The 17,315-nt window shown below is 41.7% G+C and overlaps 1 protein-coding gene across 3 annotated transcripts in view; it reads right to left on the bottom strand.

The window, feature by feature from the left end:
* Positions 1–17,315, bottom strand: part of LOC140197579 (storkhead-box protein 2-like) — a 332,737-nt gene that overhangs the window by 237,457 nt on the left and 77,965 nt on the right. The window contains exon 1 of one of the 3 annotated variants that reach the window (XM_072257719.1): positions 2,204–2,272. The exons of the other annotated variants lie outside the window; for them this stretch is intronic. Within the exon in view, the coding sequence (XP_072113820.1) occupies positions 2,204–2,270 (67 nt within the window). The 5' untranslated portion in view covers positions 2,271–2,272. Of the gene's footprint in view, positions 1–2,203; positions 2,273–17,315 lie in introns of those variants that run through there. 3 annotated transcript variants of the gene reach the window in all.

The raw sequence follows: 17,315 nt of genomic DNA, 5'->3' as shown, positions 1-17,315 counted from the left end.
TCTGTGCTTGTTATCTGTCTGGCCAGTCCAATCACAACCAAGAGAAAATCTGCAGATGCTGGAAATCCAAGCAACACACATAAAATGCTGGAGGAACTCAGCAGGCCAGGCACAGCTCCAGTCCTGTAGCTCGGATTCAATTGCTCTCTGAAATGACCCAGCAAACCATTCAATTCAAGGACAATTTAGCAAGAAAATCTGATGCTGTCAGCTAAACAAATAATTTAAACAAAAAAAAAATCAACAAATTTAAGTTTTATAATCTTATCAAGCAGCATCAAAGTCTTGGCTAGGGTTGTGCTAATGGACGAAGGATCAATGGAACCCAGTTGCATCAAGCATTCCTCTCTGGATGGGATAAATGCTGTCAAGGGTATTCCCCACCTACCTACCATTCTTTCTATAAGCACACTATTTCCTAATGAACTCGCCATCTTCAAATCCCTCCATAAAGTGAGAAGTTGTTCCTTTATATGGCACCTGAAACCATGATATCCCAAAATTCCAGTGACCTGCTTCTTGAAGTGAAGCTACTGTTAACATGCTGGAAAGGTAGCAAGCACCAACAGGCACACTGTCAATGTCCAGATGATCTTTATCAATGATGTTGCTTGAGGGACAAATGTTGACCATATCACTCAGGAAATCCATTCCCTTCTTCTGCGTACCATACAGCCTTTCATAGCCAACCCCAACACAGCAGACAGACTTGTTTGGTGGCTGAACTGTAAAGTGGATACCCCTGATTCTACTACATTTCTTCAGATCTACACTGGAACAGCCAACTAGATTATCTACTTAACCTTCAGGAACCTTTGGTGTTTACTTTGTTCCAATCATCTTCCCTTCAGAGTCTACAGCTACCCCACACAACCTTTATCTCATGAAACTTGGTGTATCTAATAATACTTGAACTGATATTTGAATGTTCATACTTCAGGCCTTTTTGTCTCAATGCATTTAATATATCTAGAGGAGTCTGGAATATCTAGTTCACTAATACATAAAGAGGCTTTCTTGTATTTAGTCTGATGCAACATATCTAGAACACTTCCTAAATCAAATTTTCTGCATCCAGCTGTCCTAAAGTTTGCTGTCAGTTTAAAAGAATATATTTTTGTCCATCGTAAAGGACAAAAGTTGAATGCAATTTATAAATTCAAGGCATGCTAGGATTTTTCTTGGGACTTTAATGTGGAAATAATACCAGCTGTGAGTGAGAAATACAAGTATGGATGCATGAAATTTGGAGAGGAACCTCGGTGACATTAACAAAGTTCTGTCAGGACTTCATTTGCTTCTCTCCCCCCCGTCCCCCATCTACTGGTTCTATTGTAATTTTGCATAAGGTATCCTTATTAGGAAGGGCAACACGCACAAAATGTTGGAAGGACTCAGCAGGTCAGGTAGCATTAATGGAAACGAATAAAGAGTTGATGTTTCAGCCAAGACCTTTCATCAGGACTGAAAAGGAAGAGGGAAAAAGTCACAACATGAAGGTGGTAGGAGGGGAAGGAGTACAAGCTAGAAGGTGATACATGAAGCCAGATGGGTGGGAGAGTGGTGATGACATTAGAAACTGGGAGGTGATAGGCGGAGATGCGGAAAACTTCAGCCAAAGGGTGGTGAACTTGTGGAATTTGTCATTGGCCAGGTCATCGGGTATATTTAAGGCAGAGATTGATATGTTCTTGATCAGACACTGCATCAAAGGTTATGGGGAGAAGGCCAGGGAATGGGGTTGAGGAGGAGAAAAGGGGCTCAGCTACGACTGAATGGTGGAGCAGACATGATGGGCCAAATGCTCATCCCTCTGCTCCCATGTTTTATGGAAAAGGCAAAGGTCTGAAGAAGGAATCTGATAGGACAAAAGAGGGGACTGTGGAAGAACGGGAAGGTGGAGGGGATAGGCAGGTGAGGAGAAGAGGTAAGAAGGGGGCCAGGGTGGGTAAATGAAGAAGAGGGAAGGGAGAGCAGGGTAAGAATTACCAGATGTTGGAGAAACTGACATTCATGCCATTAAGTTAGAGGCTACACACACAGAATATACGGATCTGCTCCTCCAATGAGAAAGTGGATTTTTTTCTGTAAGCAGAAGTGCTACACCTGCCCATTTAGCTTCTCCCTCACCTCCATTCAGGGCCCTAAACAGTCATTCCAGGTGAGGCGATACTTCACCTGCAAATCTGTTGGGTTTGCCTACCGTATCCAGTGATCTCCTTTACGTTGGTGAGACACATCGCAGATTGCGGGACCTCTTTGTCGAGCATCTTCACTCCATCTGCAAAAAGCAGGATTTTATGGTGGCCAAACATTTCATTTCCAATCGCCATTCTCATCCCAACATGTCAATGCATGGTCTTCCCTTCTACCACGATGAGGCCACTGGGTCAGAGGAACAACACCTTAATATTCTGTCCAGGAAGCCTCCAAACTGCTGCATGAACATTGATTTCTCCAGCATGGTCTTCCCTTCTGCCACGATGATGCCACTGGGTCAGAGAAACAACACCTTTTTATTCAGTCCAGGAAGCCTCCAAACTGCTGCATGAACATTGATTTCTCCAGCATCCGGTAATTTTTCCCCCTCCCCCTCTTCTTCATTTCCCCCACTCTGCCCCCCCTTACCTCTTTGCATCACTTGCCTATCCTCTACTCCTGGTGCCCCTCCTCCTTCCCTTTCTTCTATGGTCCACTCTCCTCTCCTATCAAATTCCTTCTTCTCCAACCCCTTACCTTTTCCACCTATCACTGCCCGGCTTCTTACTTCATTCCTCCTCCACCACCCACCTGGCTTCACCTATCACCTTCGAGCTTGTACCCCTTCCCCTCCCCCCACCTTCTTATTCTGGCATCTTCAGCCTGTCTTTGCAGTCTGATGAAGGGTCTCAGCCCAAGCATAGACGGTTTATTAATTTCCATAGATGCTGCCTGACCTGCTGAGTTCCTGTACCATTCTGTGTGGGTCGATTTGGATTTCCAGCATCTGCAGAACCTCATGAGTTTACGATTAGGAAGGGAACTTTTCTTTGTCTTGCAAATGAGTGCTCAAGAAAGGATTACAAAAGAATAATTTAACAAGGTCTAGCTGTACACATACTGCATCATACTAACAAATATCCATATAAAGGGGTCCTAGATGCTCTCTGGGAGCTTTTTAAATTGATCAGTGGAAACTATCTTTAATCAATTTGGCTTTTATTCTACTTTGGAGGGTGGCGAATGGAGATACATTTCTACCAAAGGAAGTGCAAGGCACGCCTTCCCTCCACTAGCCAGCAGGTCACATGAAGCCATGTGAGGTGGTGGATGGTCATACGAGCAGCTGGAGCATATCACAAGTCATGCAACTATTGACGCCAGACAGATAATCTCTGAAGAATATTGATAATGGCTGGGGTCACCCATCATGTAAAGACACTGGCCAGAAGAAAGCAATGGCAAATCATTTCTGTCGAAAAAATTGCCAAGAACAATCGTGGTCATGGAAAGATCATGATCATCTACGTCATACAACACAGCAAATAATGAACAATCTACATCAGAGCTGTACTCTCACACCTTGTGACAGTAATGTAGCTGCTTTGAGAGGTTTATATATTGAGAAAGCACTCAAGGGTACAATTTGTAATTCAAGTTGGGGGTGGCTTTGTAATTGAATATAACACAGTAATCTGGTTATACATGATTCAGGATGTTAACACAGAACATAGAACATGGAAATTTACAGCACATTACAGGCCCTTCGGCCCACAATGCTGTGCCGACCATGTAACCTAGTTGTTAATATAGGTTGAAACATTCTACCTGAGAATAAATGATGGAAAAGTTGTTGCCACCTCCAGCAGATTAACTAAACAGCATGGAACCGCTCCAAGCTCACCATCGGAGCAATGATGCCAGTATATGAAGCTTATATACATAGCACCCTTGAGTTGAGTGGGGAAACATACTTAACCTTTGTGCTTCAACTACAAATCAGCATTAGGCAAGACAGGGCCACCATCCTAAAAATTCTTCACAGGGCCTACTTACCAGCTTTGGTATTCCTACCCCAAAAAAAAGGACAATGGTGCTGGTAGGGCTAGCTGTGCAGATTGGAAGGTTTGGATATACTCAAGGATATGCTGTAAAGGAAACTATCAGAAGAGGAGCAAGAAACCCAAGCTTCATAGAAGGACGTATAAAAGCGAGAGAAGCATCTAGAATTGATGTTTCTGATGGAAAGCCCTGGCCATTGATCAAAGCTAGGTACTTCATAGGACCATAAGACATAGGAGCAGAATTAGGCCATTTGACCCATCAAGTCTGCTCTGCCATTTCATCATGGCTGATTTATCAATCTCATTCTCCTGCCTGGTCCCCAGAACCCTTAATACCCTGACTAGTTAAAACCCTATCAACCCCCATTTTAAATATACCCAATGACTTGGCCTACACAGCTGTCAGTGGCAACGAATTCCACAGATTCACTACCCTCCGGCTAAAGAAATTCCTCCTCATCGCTATTCTAAATGGATGTCCCTCGATTCTGAGGCTGTTCCCCTTGGTCCTAGACTCTCCCATTATAGGGAACGTCCTCTCCACATCTACTCTATCTAGGCCTTTCAACATTTGAAAGATTTCAATGAGGTTCCCCTTCATTCTTGTAAACTCCAGTGAGTACCAACCCAGAGCCATCACACGCCTCATACATTAATCCTTTCATTCCTGGAATAATTTTCACAAACCTCCTCTAGGTCCTCTCCAATGCTAACACATTTTTTCTTAGATAAGGGGCCCACATCTGCTCAAAATACTCCAAGTGCAGTCTGACCAATGCCTAATAATGCCTCAGCATTACAAACATTTTTATTTTCTAGTCCTCTCAAATGTTAACATTGCATTTGCCTTCCTTACAAACGACTCAACTTGCAAGTTAAACCTTTGGGGAATCCTGCACGAGGACTTCCATGACCCTTTGCATCTCTGATTTCTGAATTTTCTTCCTGTTTCATAAAATAGTTTATTACTGCTCACCGCTAGCCAAGGCATGAAATTCCACAAGAGGATTTGTCTCCAAAACCTTGGAGAAGTTCCTGTCAGAGTCAACTTATGTACAGATATTCCTGCACGAGGCATCACTTTTATACATACTTATGATCAGTCTATGTATACATGCTAATTATATATATATGTATGTATATATACACACACATATACATACATACACACACACACACACACACACAGATATACATACACACATATAGCCACACTCAAACAATTACATGTACCACACACAAAATGCTGAAGGAACTCAGCAGGTCAGGCAGCATCATTGGAAAGAAACCATTGGGTTGAGACCCTCTATCAGATTGCCAGCATCTGCAAAATCACTTCTGTTTATAAGTTACTTTTTTTAAAAATGTGTTTTATAGGGAATTCTGCTTTCGTAGTTATATTTGTTGTGTTTTATTTGTGTTCTTTATGCTTATTGTGTATTTTTACATTGTACTGGATCCAGAGGAACAAGAATTTCATTCTCCTTTACGCTAGTGTAGCGAAGAATGACAATAAACAGCCTTGAATCTTGAGAAAGCAGCCTGTAAGAAGTGTGCAGCTTCTGAACGATCCAATTACAACACAGCATTTGCCAACACTCTCATGGTGTACTCAAATCTTGGACTGGGATACTTTACCACATGAAACAATGCAAGCTATCCACTATTTTCCACGGGCAAAGGAATGGCAAAGCAATTATCATGCAACACTTCTAAAACGCTTCTTGCCCCATGTTTAGATTTAAAATCGATGATTTCAACATGGATACAGAATGGGCACTGAAACTTCCCCAAGATATAAAGCAGTGAGCAACAGAAGGTATGTAAATCAGAGCTGAAATTAATTGAATCCAGACCACCACCTTGTGGTTCTACTAAGAACTTTTATATGAAAAGTAACTCATCATATCTAGGATATCAGGGAACATGAGTTAAACATTTAATTTTCAAATGTCCAAATAATTTGCTTGCAGCAAGATATTACAAATTGCCTGTAGACAGTAGACAATAGGTGCAGGAGTAGGCCATTCGGCCCTTTGAGCCAGCACCACCATTCACTGTGATCACGGCTGATCATCCACAATCATCTGTAGATGTTAATCAGTTCTCTAATGTGATTGAAGGTTGAAGAACATAATTATAAAGTTGAAAAGCTGAGAAATAGGCCTTTCAGCCCATTATATCCCTGCCACTCATTGAACTCTTCTACATTAATCCCATTTACCTGCTTTGGCTCCACCGTGTTCCATGCCTTGGAGATTCAAATACCTATAAGCTATTAAGTGGTGTGAGACTATCTGCCTCATACATCTCTTCAGGCAGTGTATTGCAAATTCCAACCAACCTCTACGTGATAAAAATGCCCTCAGATCCTTTCTAGATCTCCTACATCAGTGGTCCCCAACCTCCAGGCCGCGGACCGATACATTGCCGCGAAGAATGCAGCGGTAGTCAGAACGCACCCAGCACATCTTTAAGAAAAAAGCCGAAACAAACAAGTTAATTAATTAGGTGCAGCCCGGCACGTAAATGTCGGCCCAGATCAGGGGCAATGACTACCGCTGCACCACTGCATTCTTCGCGGCAATGTATCGGTCCACGGCCCGGAGGTTGGGAACCACTGTCCTACATCCCAGCTTAATCATATGCTGTTTTGTCTGAGACACCACAGAAAAAAAATTTCACTACCTATTCTACCTACACCCCTCATAATTGTATATACCTCTATCAGAATACCCCTCTACCTCCCCTTCCAGGATAAAATAAACACAGCCTTTCAAATGACACAAGACAGATTGCAGATGCTGGAGACCTGGATTAAAACATATAAAACACTAGAGGTGATCAGCAGGTAATCAGTAATTGGCATCAATGGAGAGATTAGATTAGATTATGAGGACACGCAGTCCTCTTTTATTGTCATTTAGTAATGCATGCATGCATGAAGAAATGATACAATATTCCTCTGGTGTGATATCACAAACACAGGACAGACCAAGACTGAAAAACTAACAAAAACCACATAATTATAACATATAGTTACAACAGTGCAACAATATCATAACTTGATGAAGAACAGGCCATGGTCACAGTAAAAAAAAGTTCAAAGTCTCTTGAAAGTCCCACATCTCACGCAGACGGGAGAAGGAAGAAAACTCTCCCTGCCATGCCCGACCACAGTCTGACTCTGAGTCGTCCGAAAACTTTGAGCCTCCGATCAGCCCTCCGACACCGAGTACCGAGCACCATCTCTGCCGAACGTTTTGGCCCCAGCCTCGGTCGCCAGCAGCAGGCAAAGCTGGGGATTTTGGGGCCTTCCCTCCGGAGATTCTCGATCGCACAGTAGCAGCGGCAGCAAACCGGGCGTTTCAGAAGTTTTCTCCAGATGTTCCTCTGCGCTTCTCACCTCTGTCTCCATCAAATCAGAATTGTACACGGCATCCTACTTACAAATACGATATCATTTCACTGGAGAGCTGTGCGCACTGCATTGCGCCGCCATCTTCTCCTCCCACCCAATGATGAGAAATGACGAGTCAACATTTTGGGACGAGACCCTTCATCAGGAACGTCACCTTATCACTCTAATACTCCAATCCAGGCAACAGTTTGGTGAATTTTCCCCGCAATCTCTCCAGAACATTCATATCCTTCTCGTGCTGTGGTAACCAGAACTGCACACAGTATTCCAAGTACAGTCTAACCAACAACATAATATCTTTTATAAATTCCATGATCCAGGCACACCCAGTTTTTCACATCAGTAACACAGGTTTAATATAGAATTGTCGTTGAAGGTTGTCAGCAGATTCATATACGTCAAGGATTTAGTAATGGATATTAGTGAAAGCACAAGAAAATGTTGGCCAGTATTTGGGGAAAGCCTTTAATATGTCCAGCAAGAGTCTGCCTGCAAACGTCAGCGGGTCAAACAGCACATCTGAAACTCTTGTGTCTCCTTATTTGCCCAACTTTGTATAGCCTTACACACCATGCAGATGATGCCTGTAATGGCTGCTTATGTAAAATCACAGTTCGCTAAAGGCAAAGATTTGCCCTTCAGGGTTCCCTCCTCAAAACCAACACTGTAGCATACAAGAGAGTAGGAGGCAATCTAACAGAATACCAAAAGAAATATACATAGGTAAAGACAAAGACAGTATAGTTTTCTTGAAAGCCTCTAAGTCTGAGGTTTGCAGCTCGGGGTCCATGGACTCCTCAGTTAATAGTAAGTTTCCAAGACATAAAAAAGGTGGGTAACCCCTGCTCCACATGAAGTCAGCCCAACACTATCAGATAAGGGTTGAGGGAGAGTAAAAGCAAAATGGGCAAGTAACTAGACGAGTAAATTAGAAGTCAGGATGAACTCCATTCCAACACACCCTCTCAGAATCAGGTTTAATATTACTGACATATGTCGGGAAATTAGTTGTTTTGCGGCTCCAATACAGTGCGATACTAAACACTTTTTGGGGAAAGTAAATTCAACTAATTATAAAATAAAAAGTAATTCAGTAATAATGGCAATGAATGACACTAAAGCCCATCTGATTCATTTATATCATAGAAACATAGAAAACCAACAGCACAATACAGGCCCTTTGGCCCACAGAGTTGTGCCGAACATGTCCCTACCTTAGAAATTACTAGGCTTACCCATAGCCCTTTATTTTACTAAGCTCCATGTACCTGTCTAAAAGTCTCTTAAAAGATCCTATCGTATCTGCCTCCACCACCGTTGCCGGCAGCCCATTCCACGCACTCACCACTCTGAGTAAAAAACTTACCCCTGACATCTCCTCTGTACCTACTCCCCAGCACCTTAAACCTGTGTCCTCTTGTGGCAACCACTTCAGCTCTGGGAAAAAGCGTCTGACTATCCACATAATCAGTGCCTCTCATCATCCTATACACCTCTATCAGGTCACTGCTCATCCTCCATCGCTCCAAGGAGAAAAGGCTGAGTTCACTCAACCTATTCTCATAAGGCATGCTCCCTAATCCAGGCAACATCCTTGTAAATCTCCACTGCACCCTTTCTATAGCTTCCACATCCTCCCTGTAGTGAGGCGATCAGAATTGAGCACAGTACTCCAAATGTGGTCTGACTCGGGTCCTATATAGCTGCAATGTTACCTCTCAATGGGGAAGGAAATCTTTCCTTATTTGATCTGATGAACTGTGACTCCAAACCTCAAACAAAGCGGTCTGAGAAGCTAATTAGAATACTAATTTTCCAGACATCTCCATAATCATACTAATGTTCCCATAATGTTCGCATAACAGGGCAGAACAATGATATACAGCACAGAGGTGGCTGTTCTGGAATTTCCATTGTTGACTGTAGATACCATGAAATGTTTGGCCAGTAGGTCAGACATGGCCAAGACCTGAGTAACGTTAGACACTGAATGCTCTGTTCTGGGATGCAAACTCAGCGGTTATTTTGTGGAGCTCACAACCACTGACCTTGGCTGAAAGGAATACATGGATTAAATAAGATGACCACAAGACAGAAAGAGAGATGTAATTAAATACAAGATAAGAGTAAAGTTATGTGCTGAGCGACTATTAATTCTTTTCTCAATTTCTCCTTCTCAGTGGTCAGGCGATTCTAATCGAGTACCGCAGTTATCAAGCTTTTAAGACAACTGGTAACAATCACAGAAGTCTGTTTTGTTGCTTTGGGGTAGATTTATAATAAATATAACTCACATTAATCATCCTTCTAACTTTTCAGTTTCATCCTGCTTCTCAGAAACATTTTTCTATATAAAAACCTGCTTCACTCTAGGATTTTGAGCTGGAGTGGCACATTTTAACTTGAAAGCAGTGAGTTCCTTTAAATCAACATGCAAATTGACAGAGCAACTCAACAGGTCAGGAAGCATCTATGGTGGGAGATTTTCTTCAGCAGACCTGCTGAGTCCTTTCAACATTTTGTGTGTGTGTTGATCAAGATCTCCAGCACTAGCAATCTCTCACGTCCCCAAGTTGTTTTACAATTATGCAAAGTACAAGAGAGGATATCGCAGTGATATTATAAGATTGGCAAAACCAATTAAAAACATTTTCAAAGTGATGGACAACAGATGATGTCCTTTTGCTTTTATAGCACGTTAGTTGACTGGGTCTGGTCATAAAACTGTATGTACATTGACAGCTGCTATGGATGGTGTTGAAGGGCTGGTATGGCAATTCAAAAATACCAAAACCTCAAAGGCACAAGAATGCATGAAGCTACCAATATATCATGGGCACATCCCTCTCCACCATCTAAAGTACCTACACAAGTGTCAGGGCACTGGAGTAGGGATCCAATCACAGACCCAGTACTGTGCACACAGTGATATTAATTGAGTAACAAATCCCGAGGTGAGAACAAAGTCGGCATCAAAGTTCAGGCAGCGATCAAAACATCCATTCATTCATTCATGGCTTGGCTTTCGAACGAAGATTTAGGATTTCTGCTGCAGGCTTGCTGGTGGCTGACAAGGCCAATACGGGACAGGCAGGCCGGGCCACAGCAGCTGCAAGGGAAATTCTGTTCTGGGTTTGGTGCTGCTGTGTCACGGTTCTTCCTCCTTCTCCTTTTGTCCTCAATGCCAGCCCTGCATGCGTTCTCGAAGGAGGAGACAGACTGGTGAATGGTGTGTTGCCAGGCCTCGCGATCGGAGGCTAGATTAGACCATTGGCGATGGTCAATGTGACAGGCAGCAAGGGATTTCTTCAGAGAGGCCTTGTACCTCTTCTTCAGTGCCCCTGTCACAGTGGCCAGTGGAAAGTTCAGCATACAGCATAATCTTGGGCAGGCGATGATCCTCCAACCTGGAGACATGCCCTGCCCAGTGCAGCTGTGTCTTCAACAGCATGGCCTCAATGACCTCCGCCTGTTAGAGGACTTCGATGTTGGTGAAGAAGTCACTCCAGTGGATGTTGAGGATGGTGAAGAGGCAGCACTGGTGGAAGCACTCAAGGAGTCGTAGGTGGTGACAGTAGGTGACCCACAACTCAGAGCCATACGGGACAGTGGTCAGTACAACAACTCTGTACACACTGACATCCCGGTCACCCAACGAAAGTATACGCACAATACATCACCTCTCCTTTCCCGGTGCAGTGATCGCCACATGGTCACTGTCTGGCTTACTAGGCAGGAGGCCACTGCAAATGGCCTCAAAACATCCAGAGAAATCCAAAAACCAGAATCAGGAAACAGGCAGAGTCAATATTCAGACGGACAGAGTACAGATACAAATGCTGGACAGGCTCAGGAAAATTCACTGGCACAATCTGGCAACAAACAGGTGAAAACACAGGACTGAAATAAACAGAGTGGCAGATGATAGGTGGAGCACAATGAGACACAAGTGGAAGCAAAACAGGTAATAATGAGAAACAGGTGAGAGGCAGAGTACTCAGCAATACAGGGGCCAGAGTAGAGCAGGAGCGGGGACAGGAGCACATACAAAACCACAGACTGACACAAAAAGACAGAGTTCAACTGGAGGTACTGACAAGAAGGTTTTACCTCAAGAAGGCAAAATCTATCATCAAAGATCCCCACTATCCAGGCCATGTAATCTTCTCCAGCTACCACTGGGCAGGAGCCTGAAGTCCCACACCACCAGGTTCAAGAACAGCTACTTCTCTTCAACTACTTGATCCTTGTATCGACCTGCATAATCAAACCACTATCTCAGTACAGAAACACAATGACCACTTTGCACTACAATGGACTTTACTCCTTTTTTGTTGTGGTATTGTGTCCTTTCTTGTACAAGTCTGTATAATTAGTGTTTATATGTTTTTATTGTGAATGTGGTGTCTTTAATGTTATGTGCCTCTGATGCTGTTGCAAGTAAGATTTTCATTGCACCTCTATGTATCTGTACTTGGGCATATGACAATATACTTGATTTTGAAACCCTGAATGCTATTTTTCTGAATAGGAAAGATTAAAAATATAGCCCAGAAATGTATCTTCTGTTTTCACTTGGGACTTCATATAATTAGGATTACTTTTAATTTATTGCAATCTTTTCTATTGTTGCTCTCCTTGCTTGTTGTAGTCTGTTTTGTTTTGTGTTGTTTTGTTGTGTTCTTCTAAGCTTTGTTGGCGCTGGAATGAGTAATGATACTTGCAGGTTGCTCCTAGAATGTCCTTAGGTCGTGTTCAAGTTAATGCAAATGATATTTTTCACTCTATGTTTTGATGTATTGTGATAAATAATCTGAATCTGGAAAACTTATAAACACGAGATTCTGCGGGTGCTAGAAATCTAGAGTATCACACAGAAAATGCTGGAATAACAGGTCAGGTCGCATCTATGGAAAGAAACTACAAGTCAACGTTACATGACTTTAAATTCCTCAGCGTAATCATTTCAGAGAACCTGTTCTGGGCTCAGCACATAAGTGAAATTATGAAGAAAGCACTGCAGCACCTCTACTTCCTTGGGAGTTTGCATAAATTCAGCAAGGCTTCTAAAACTTTGGCAAACATCTACAGACGTGTAGAGGAGATTATAATTATTAAACACAAAATACTCTGTAGATGCTGGGGTCAAAAAATAACAAAAAAGAAAACACAACACGCTGGAGGAACTCAGCAGGTTGGGCAGCATCCACGGAAACGAACAGTCAGCGTTGGGTCTCGGCCCGAAACGTTGACTGTTTGTTTCCACGGATGCTGCCCGACCTGCTGAGTTCCTCCAGCGTGTTGAGTTTTTTTTGAGTATAATGATTAGTTGCATCAGAGCCTGGTATGGAAACACCAATGCCCTTGAACAGAATATCCTTCAAAAAGTAGTGGGTACAGCCCTGTCCGTCATGGGTGAAGCCCCCCTCACCATTGAGCACATCTACATAAAATGTTGTCGCAGGAAAGCAGCACCCATCATCAAGGACCCTTATCATCCAGGTCATGCTCTCTTTTCACTGCAGCCATCAGAAACAAGGTACAGGAGCCTCAGGATTCACACCACCAAGTTCAGGAACAGTTATCACCCCTCAACTATCAGGCTCTTAAACAAAGTGGAAAACTTCTCTCAACTTCACTCACCCCATCATTGAAATGCTCCCACAACCTATGGACTCACTTTTAAGAACTCTTCATCTCATGTTCTTGATATTTATTGCTCATTTATTATTAAAATTGCTTTCTTTTTGTATTTGCACAGTTTGTTGGCTTTTGCACACTGATTGACCATCCAAGTTGGTGAGGTCTTTCAATGATTCTTTTATGCTTATTATTCTATTCTGGATTAATTAAGTTTGCCCACATGAAAATGAATCTCAGGGTTGTATGTAGTTAGATATACAGTTGCAAAAAAATTTTTGTGAACTTGTTGCAATTATATAGTTTTCCACATTAATTACTCATAAAATATGGTCTGATCTTCATCTAAGTCACAACAATAGACAAGCACAAACAATTGTACTTCTTGTCAATACTGAGCACACCATTTAAACAATCACAGTCTAGGTTCAAAAAAGTGTGTAAACCTCTGGGGTAATGCCTTCGATAAAATAATTTTTGAGTCAAGTGTCCAATCAATGAATACTGAAGGAGGTGAAAAAGAACCAAAAGGTAACAGCAAAGGACTTGAAGAAATCTCTAGAACTTGCTAAATTCTTTGCTCATGTGTCCATTGTAAGAAAAAACACTGAACAAGAATGGTGTTCATGGAAGGACACCATGAAGGAGACCACTGCTCTCCAAAAAAAAACTTTGCTGCACATCTCAAGTTTGCAAAAGACCACCTGGATGTTCGGCAATGCTTCTGGGACAATGTGCTGTGGGCAGATGAGACAGAATTTGACGTTTTGGCAGAAATGCACACCACTATGTTTGGATGAAAAAGGGCCAACACCAAAATTGGTGGAGGGAGCATCATCGTTTGCGGCTGTTTTGTTGCCTCAGGACCTGGACAACTTGCAAGCATTGAGGGAACAATTAATTCAAAATTGTATCAAGACATTTTACAGGAGAATGGCGGAGTAGTACTCTGTCATCTGAAGCTTAATAGAAGTTGTTGGATGATACAACAAGACAATAATCCGTAAAACAAGAGTAAATCAACAGAATGGTTTAAAAAGAAGAAAATTCGTGTTTTGGAATGGCCAAGTCAGAGTCCAAACCTTAACCCAAGTGAGATGCTGTTGCGTGACCTGAAGAGGCTGCTCATGCAAAGTATCCCAGAAATATTGATGAATTGAAACAGTTTTTTATAGAGGCATGGTCTAAAATACCTCCTCGCTGTTGTGCAAGTCTGATCAGCAGTTACATGAAACGTTTGGTTGAAGTTTGCTGCTAAAGGAGGTTCTACTAGTTATTAAATACAAGGTTTCACATACTTTTTCATGCCTGGACTGTGAATGATTAAACAATGTGTTCAATAAAGACATGAAAAGTACAATAGTTGGTGTGTTATTAGTTTAGGCAGATTATGTTTGTCGATTATTGTGACCACATTTTATGATTAATTAATGCAAAAAAAACAGGTAATTGCAAAGGTTCACAAACTTTTTCTTGCAACTGTATGTACTTTGATAATAAATTTGCTTTGAACTTCAAACTTCATCAGTTCATAACAACTTAGTGTCATTATTGAAAACTCCATCAGCAGTATCAGAATGCTAACAAGAGGTGGCAGCATCGCACCTTACCAAATGATTTACAAGAGATTCGCAAATGTTGGAAATCTTGAGCAGTACGCACAAGTTACTGTAGGAACTCAGCAGGTCAAGCAGCAGCTATGGTGGGGAATAATCAATCCACGTCTTGGGCTGAGTCCTGACTTGCTAAGTTCCTGTGTTTGTTGCTCACGATTCAGTGCTATGTGGGGCTGCTGTGACCTAATCTGCCTTTTAACACCATTTATCACTATTCTAGGAAGAGAATCTTCAGTCACCTAAGTAACCACATGAAATAAAAGTGCACCGTCTACTATTCATTCCTTCTAAACTGTTTTTCACTTTCTTGAACTGCTGTCTGTATTCTGTGTGATAAAATCTATTCCATATGCAGTGACCTTGAAAGAATGATTACATGTTCAAATCAAGGAAGTGACCATAAAGATAATGATCTCTATAATAAATAGCCAGCACATCACCATAGTAATATAACAGAACTTTTTATAGGCTTTTGCATTTTATTGGATTTCCCCCTCCTCTCCAATGCACAGGTTAGTTCATGACATCAGCCAAAACAACATCATGGGCTGTCACAGGGAGGCTTCAAGCAAATATTCCCTACTAAGGACAACAATCGTGTCTGCGAAACAGTTTAGTACGTTATTTTGTTATATTTAATTCCTCAAATGATCACCCATTTTGCTGGAAATTTTGACATAGGAACGATGAGCTCTTTCTCAAACCATCCAGCTAACCAGGGGTTCCCAACCTGGGAACCAAGGACCCCTTGGTTAATGGTAGGGATGGTAGGGGTCCATGGCATAAAAAAAGGGTTGGGAATCTCTGCTGTATACCAATCTGATAACCATACAGTTCCTGTCTCAGATTATCAGCACATGAAATATTGGGGCAATTATAGAAGTTAATGTTAATAGCCTCAACGAAATGCAACTTTTTGCTGACCCTGAACATGAAGATAAGTTACTTTGCAAATCAGGCTCTCCGTAGTCTCTGAATATTATTTATGTGGTGAAAGCAAAACAACTTGTGATGATGCTCTCTGCCCAGTTTGTTTCTGGAGTCTGTGAGTGACGTAGACATCAATCGCAAGCTATGTGGAAGGATTCTATTTTGATCGTTGGCTAATTCCTCCCTGAACATCACATCTTCTTCACCTTCTGCTGCTGTTACACGTTTATTCTGCACCAGAGTCAAAAACAAAAGAAAACCACAATTTGAACTAAGAATTGTGTTGAAACTTGTACTAAATTTCATTAAATTTTAGCTCAGATATACGCCTACAGTAACAGTCTAATGCTTTTAAGCACTGTATTTTGGCATTCTTTCGGAAGAGATAATTAAAATTCATGCCATGATGCAAGTCAGAAATTAAGAACTAAGCCTCTTGGATAACTTGGCTTGTACAGAGATAATCTAATTAGATCTGCAAGGATTGCAACTTCATCAGTGTATGCTAAAGCAGCTAATCTCTGGTGGGATAACAGTAAGTGTTCTGTAAATGGAAGGGAGAGAAGATGCCTTTCCAGTCTCTTCACAGCAAAGTGGCCATGTAATTCTAGGGACTGTGGTCACCACAGGCTTCAATGAGTCATCCAGGGCTCAAGTCAAAGATATCTGTGAGTTCCCACCTGATGTAGTCATCATCAGATGTCATGGTTGATCTATTACTGCTGGGAGCATCACTGGACAAATATCATGTACAGCATTTGTTATCAAAATGTTCAAAGTACATTTGTTATCAGAAGTATGTGTATGTCACCATATACTACCGTGAGATTCATTTTCTTGCAGGAATTCACAGTAGAACTAGGAAATACAATAGAATCAATAAAAACTACACTCAAAAAACTGACAACCAGTGTGCTAAGTAAGACCAACTATGCAAATACAAATTTTATTTTTTATATATATACCTATAATATATATAATTCATGCATGATACTGAGAACATGAGTTGTAGTTTCCTTGACAGTAAGTCCGTAAGTTTTGGAATCAGTTCAGAGTTGATTCTGCACACTTGCAGGAAGGGAATTGGGTGATACATTCCAATGGGAGCATTCTCGCCTCTGAACCAGAAGATTGTGGTTTCGTGTCCAGACATCTGAGCAGAAGGAATTGTTGCTCTGTCTGAATCACTTACCTCAAAATCTATTCCATTATGTCGTACATAATACTGACACTGGACGTGAAAATAAACTACTTTGCAAATCATGCTCTCTGTAGCCTGATTTTCCTCTCAGAGTACACAACACTAATTGTGTTACTCCACAGAATGAGTGTTTGCTTTCTACATATTACAATGAAACCCTTTCTACTTTCCAATGTAATTGTGAACAATTGTAAAGGCACAATTTCATGGTGCCCTGGTCAATTTCCAGTCCTTACCCCTCAGTCCACGCCACGAAAACCAAATGTAAAGCAGTAGCATTCTGCTGTAAGTGAGAATGTGCGCTCTTTAAAGTGGACGTAAAGTTTGTTCATTGCAGTTACAGGCAGAAACAAAATCATTCAGGGCTTTTTAAATGAAATGGGATGGATGGTCACTAAAGAGGGAATGATATGCACAATTTTGAGAAAATGGTAACAAAGCAGACTTGAACTATACAGGCCATT

Source organism: Mobula birostris, chromosome 5, assembly GCF_030028105.1.
Source record: "Mobula birostris isolate sMobBir1 chromosome 5, sMobBir1.hap1, whole genome shotgun sequence".
NCBI lineage: Eukaryota > Metazoa > Chordata > Chondrichthyes > Myliobatiformes > Myliobatidae > Mobula > Mobula birostris.
Note: the sequence above shows the minus strand (reverse complement) of the source record. Positions and strands in the feature narration are given on the sequence as shown.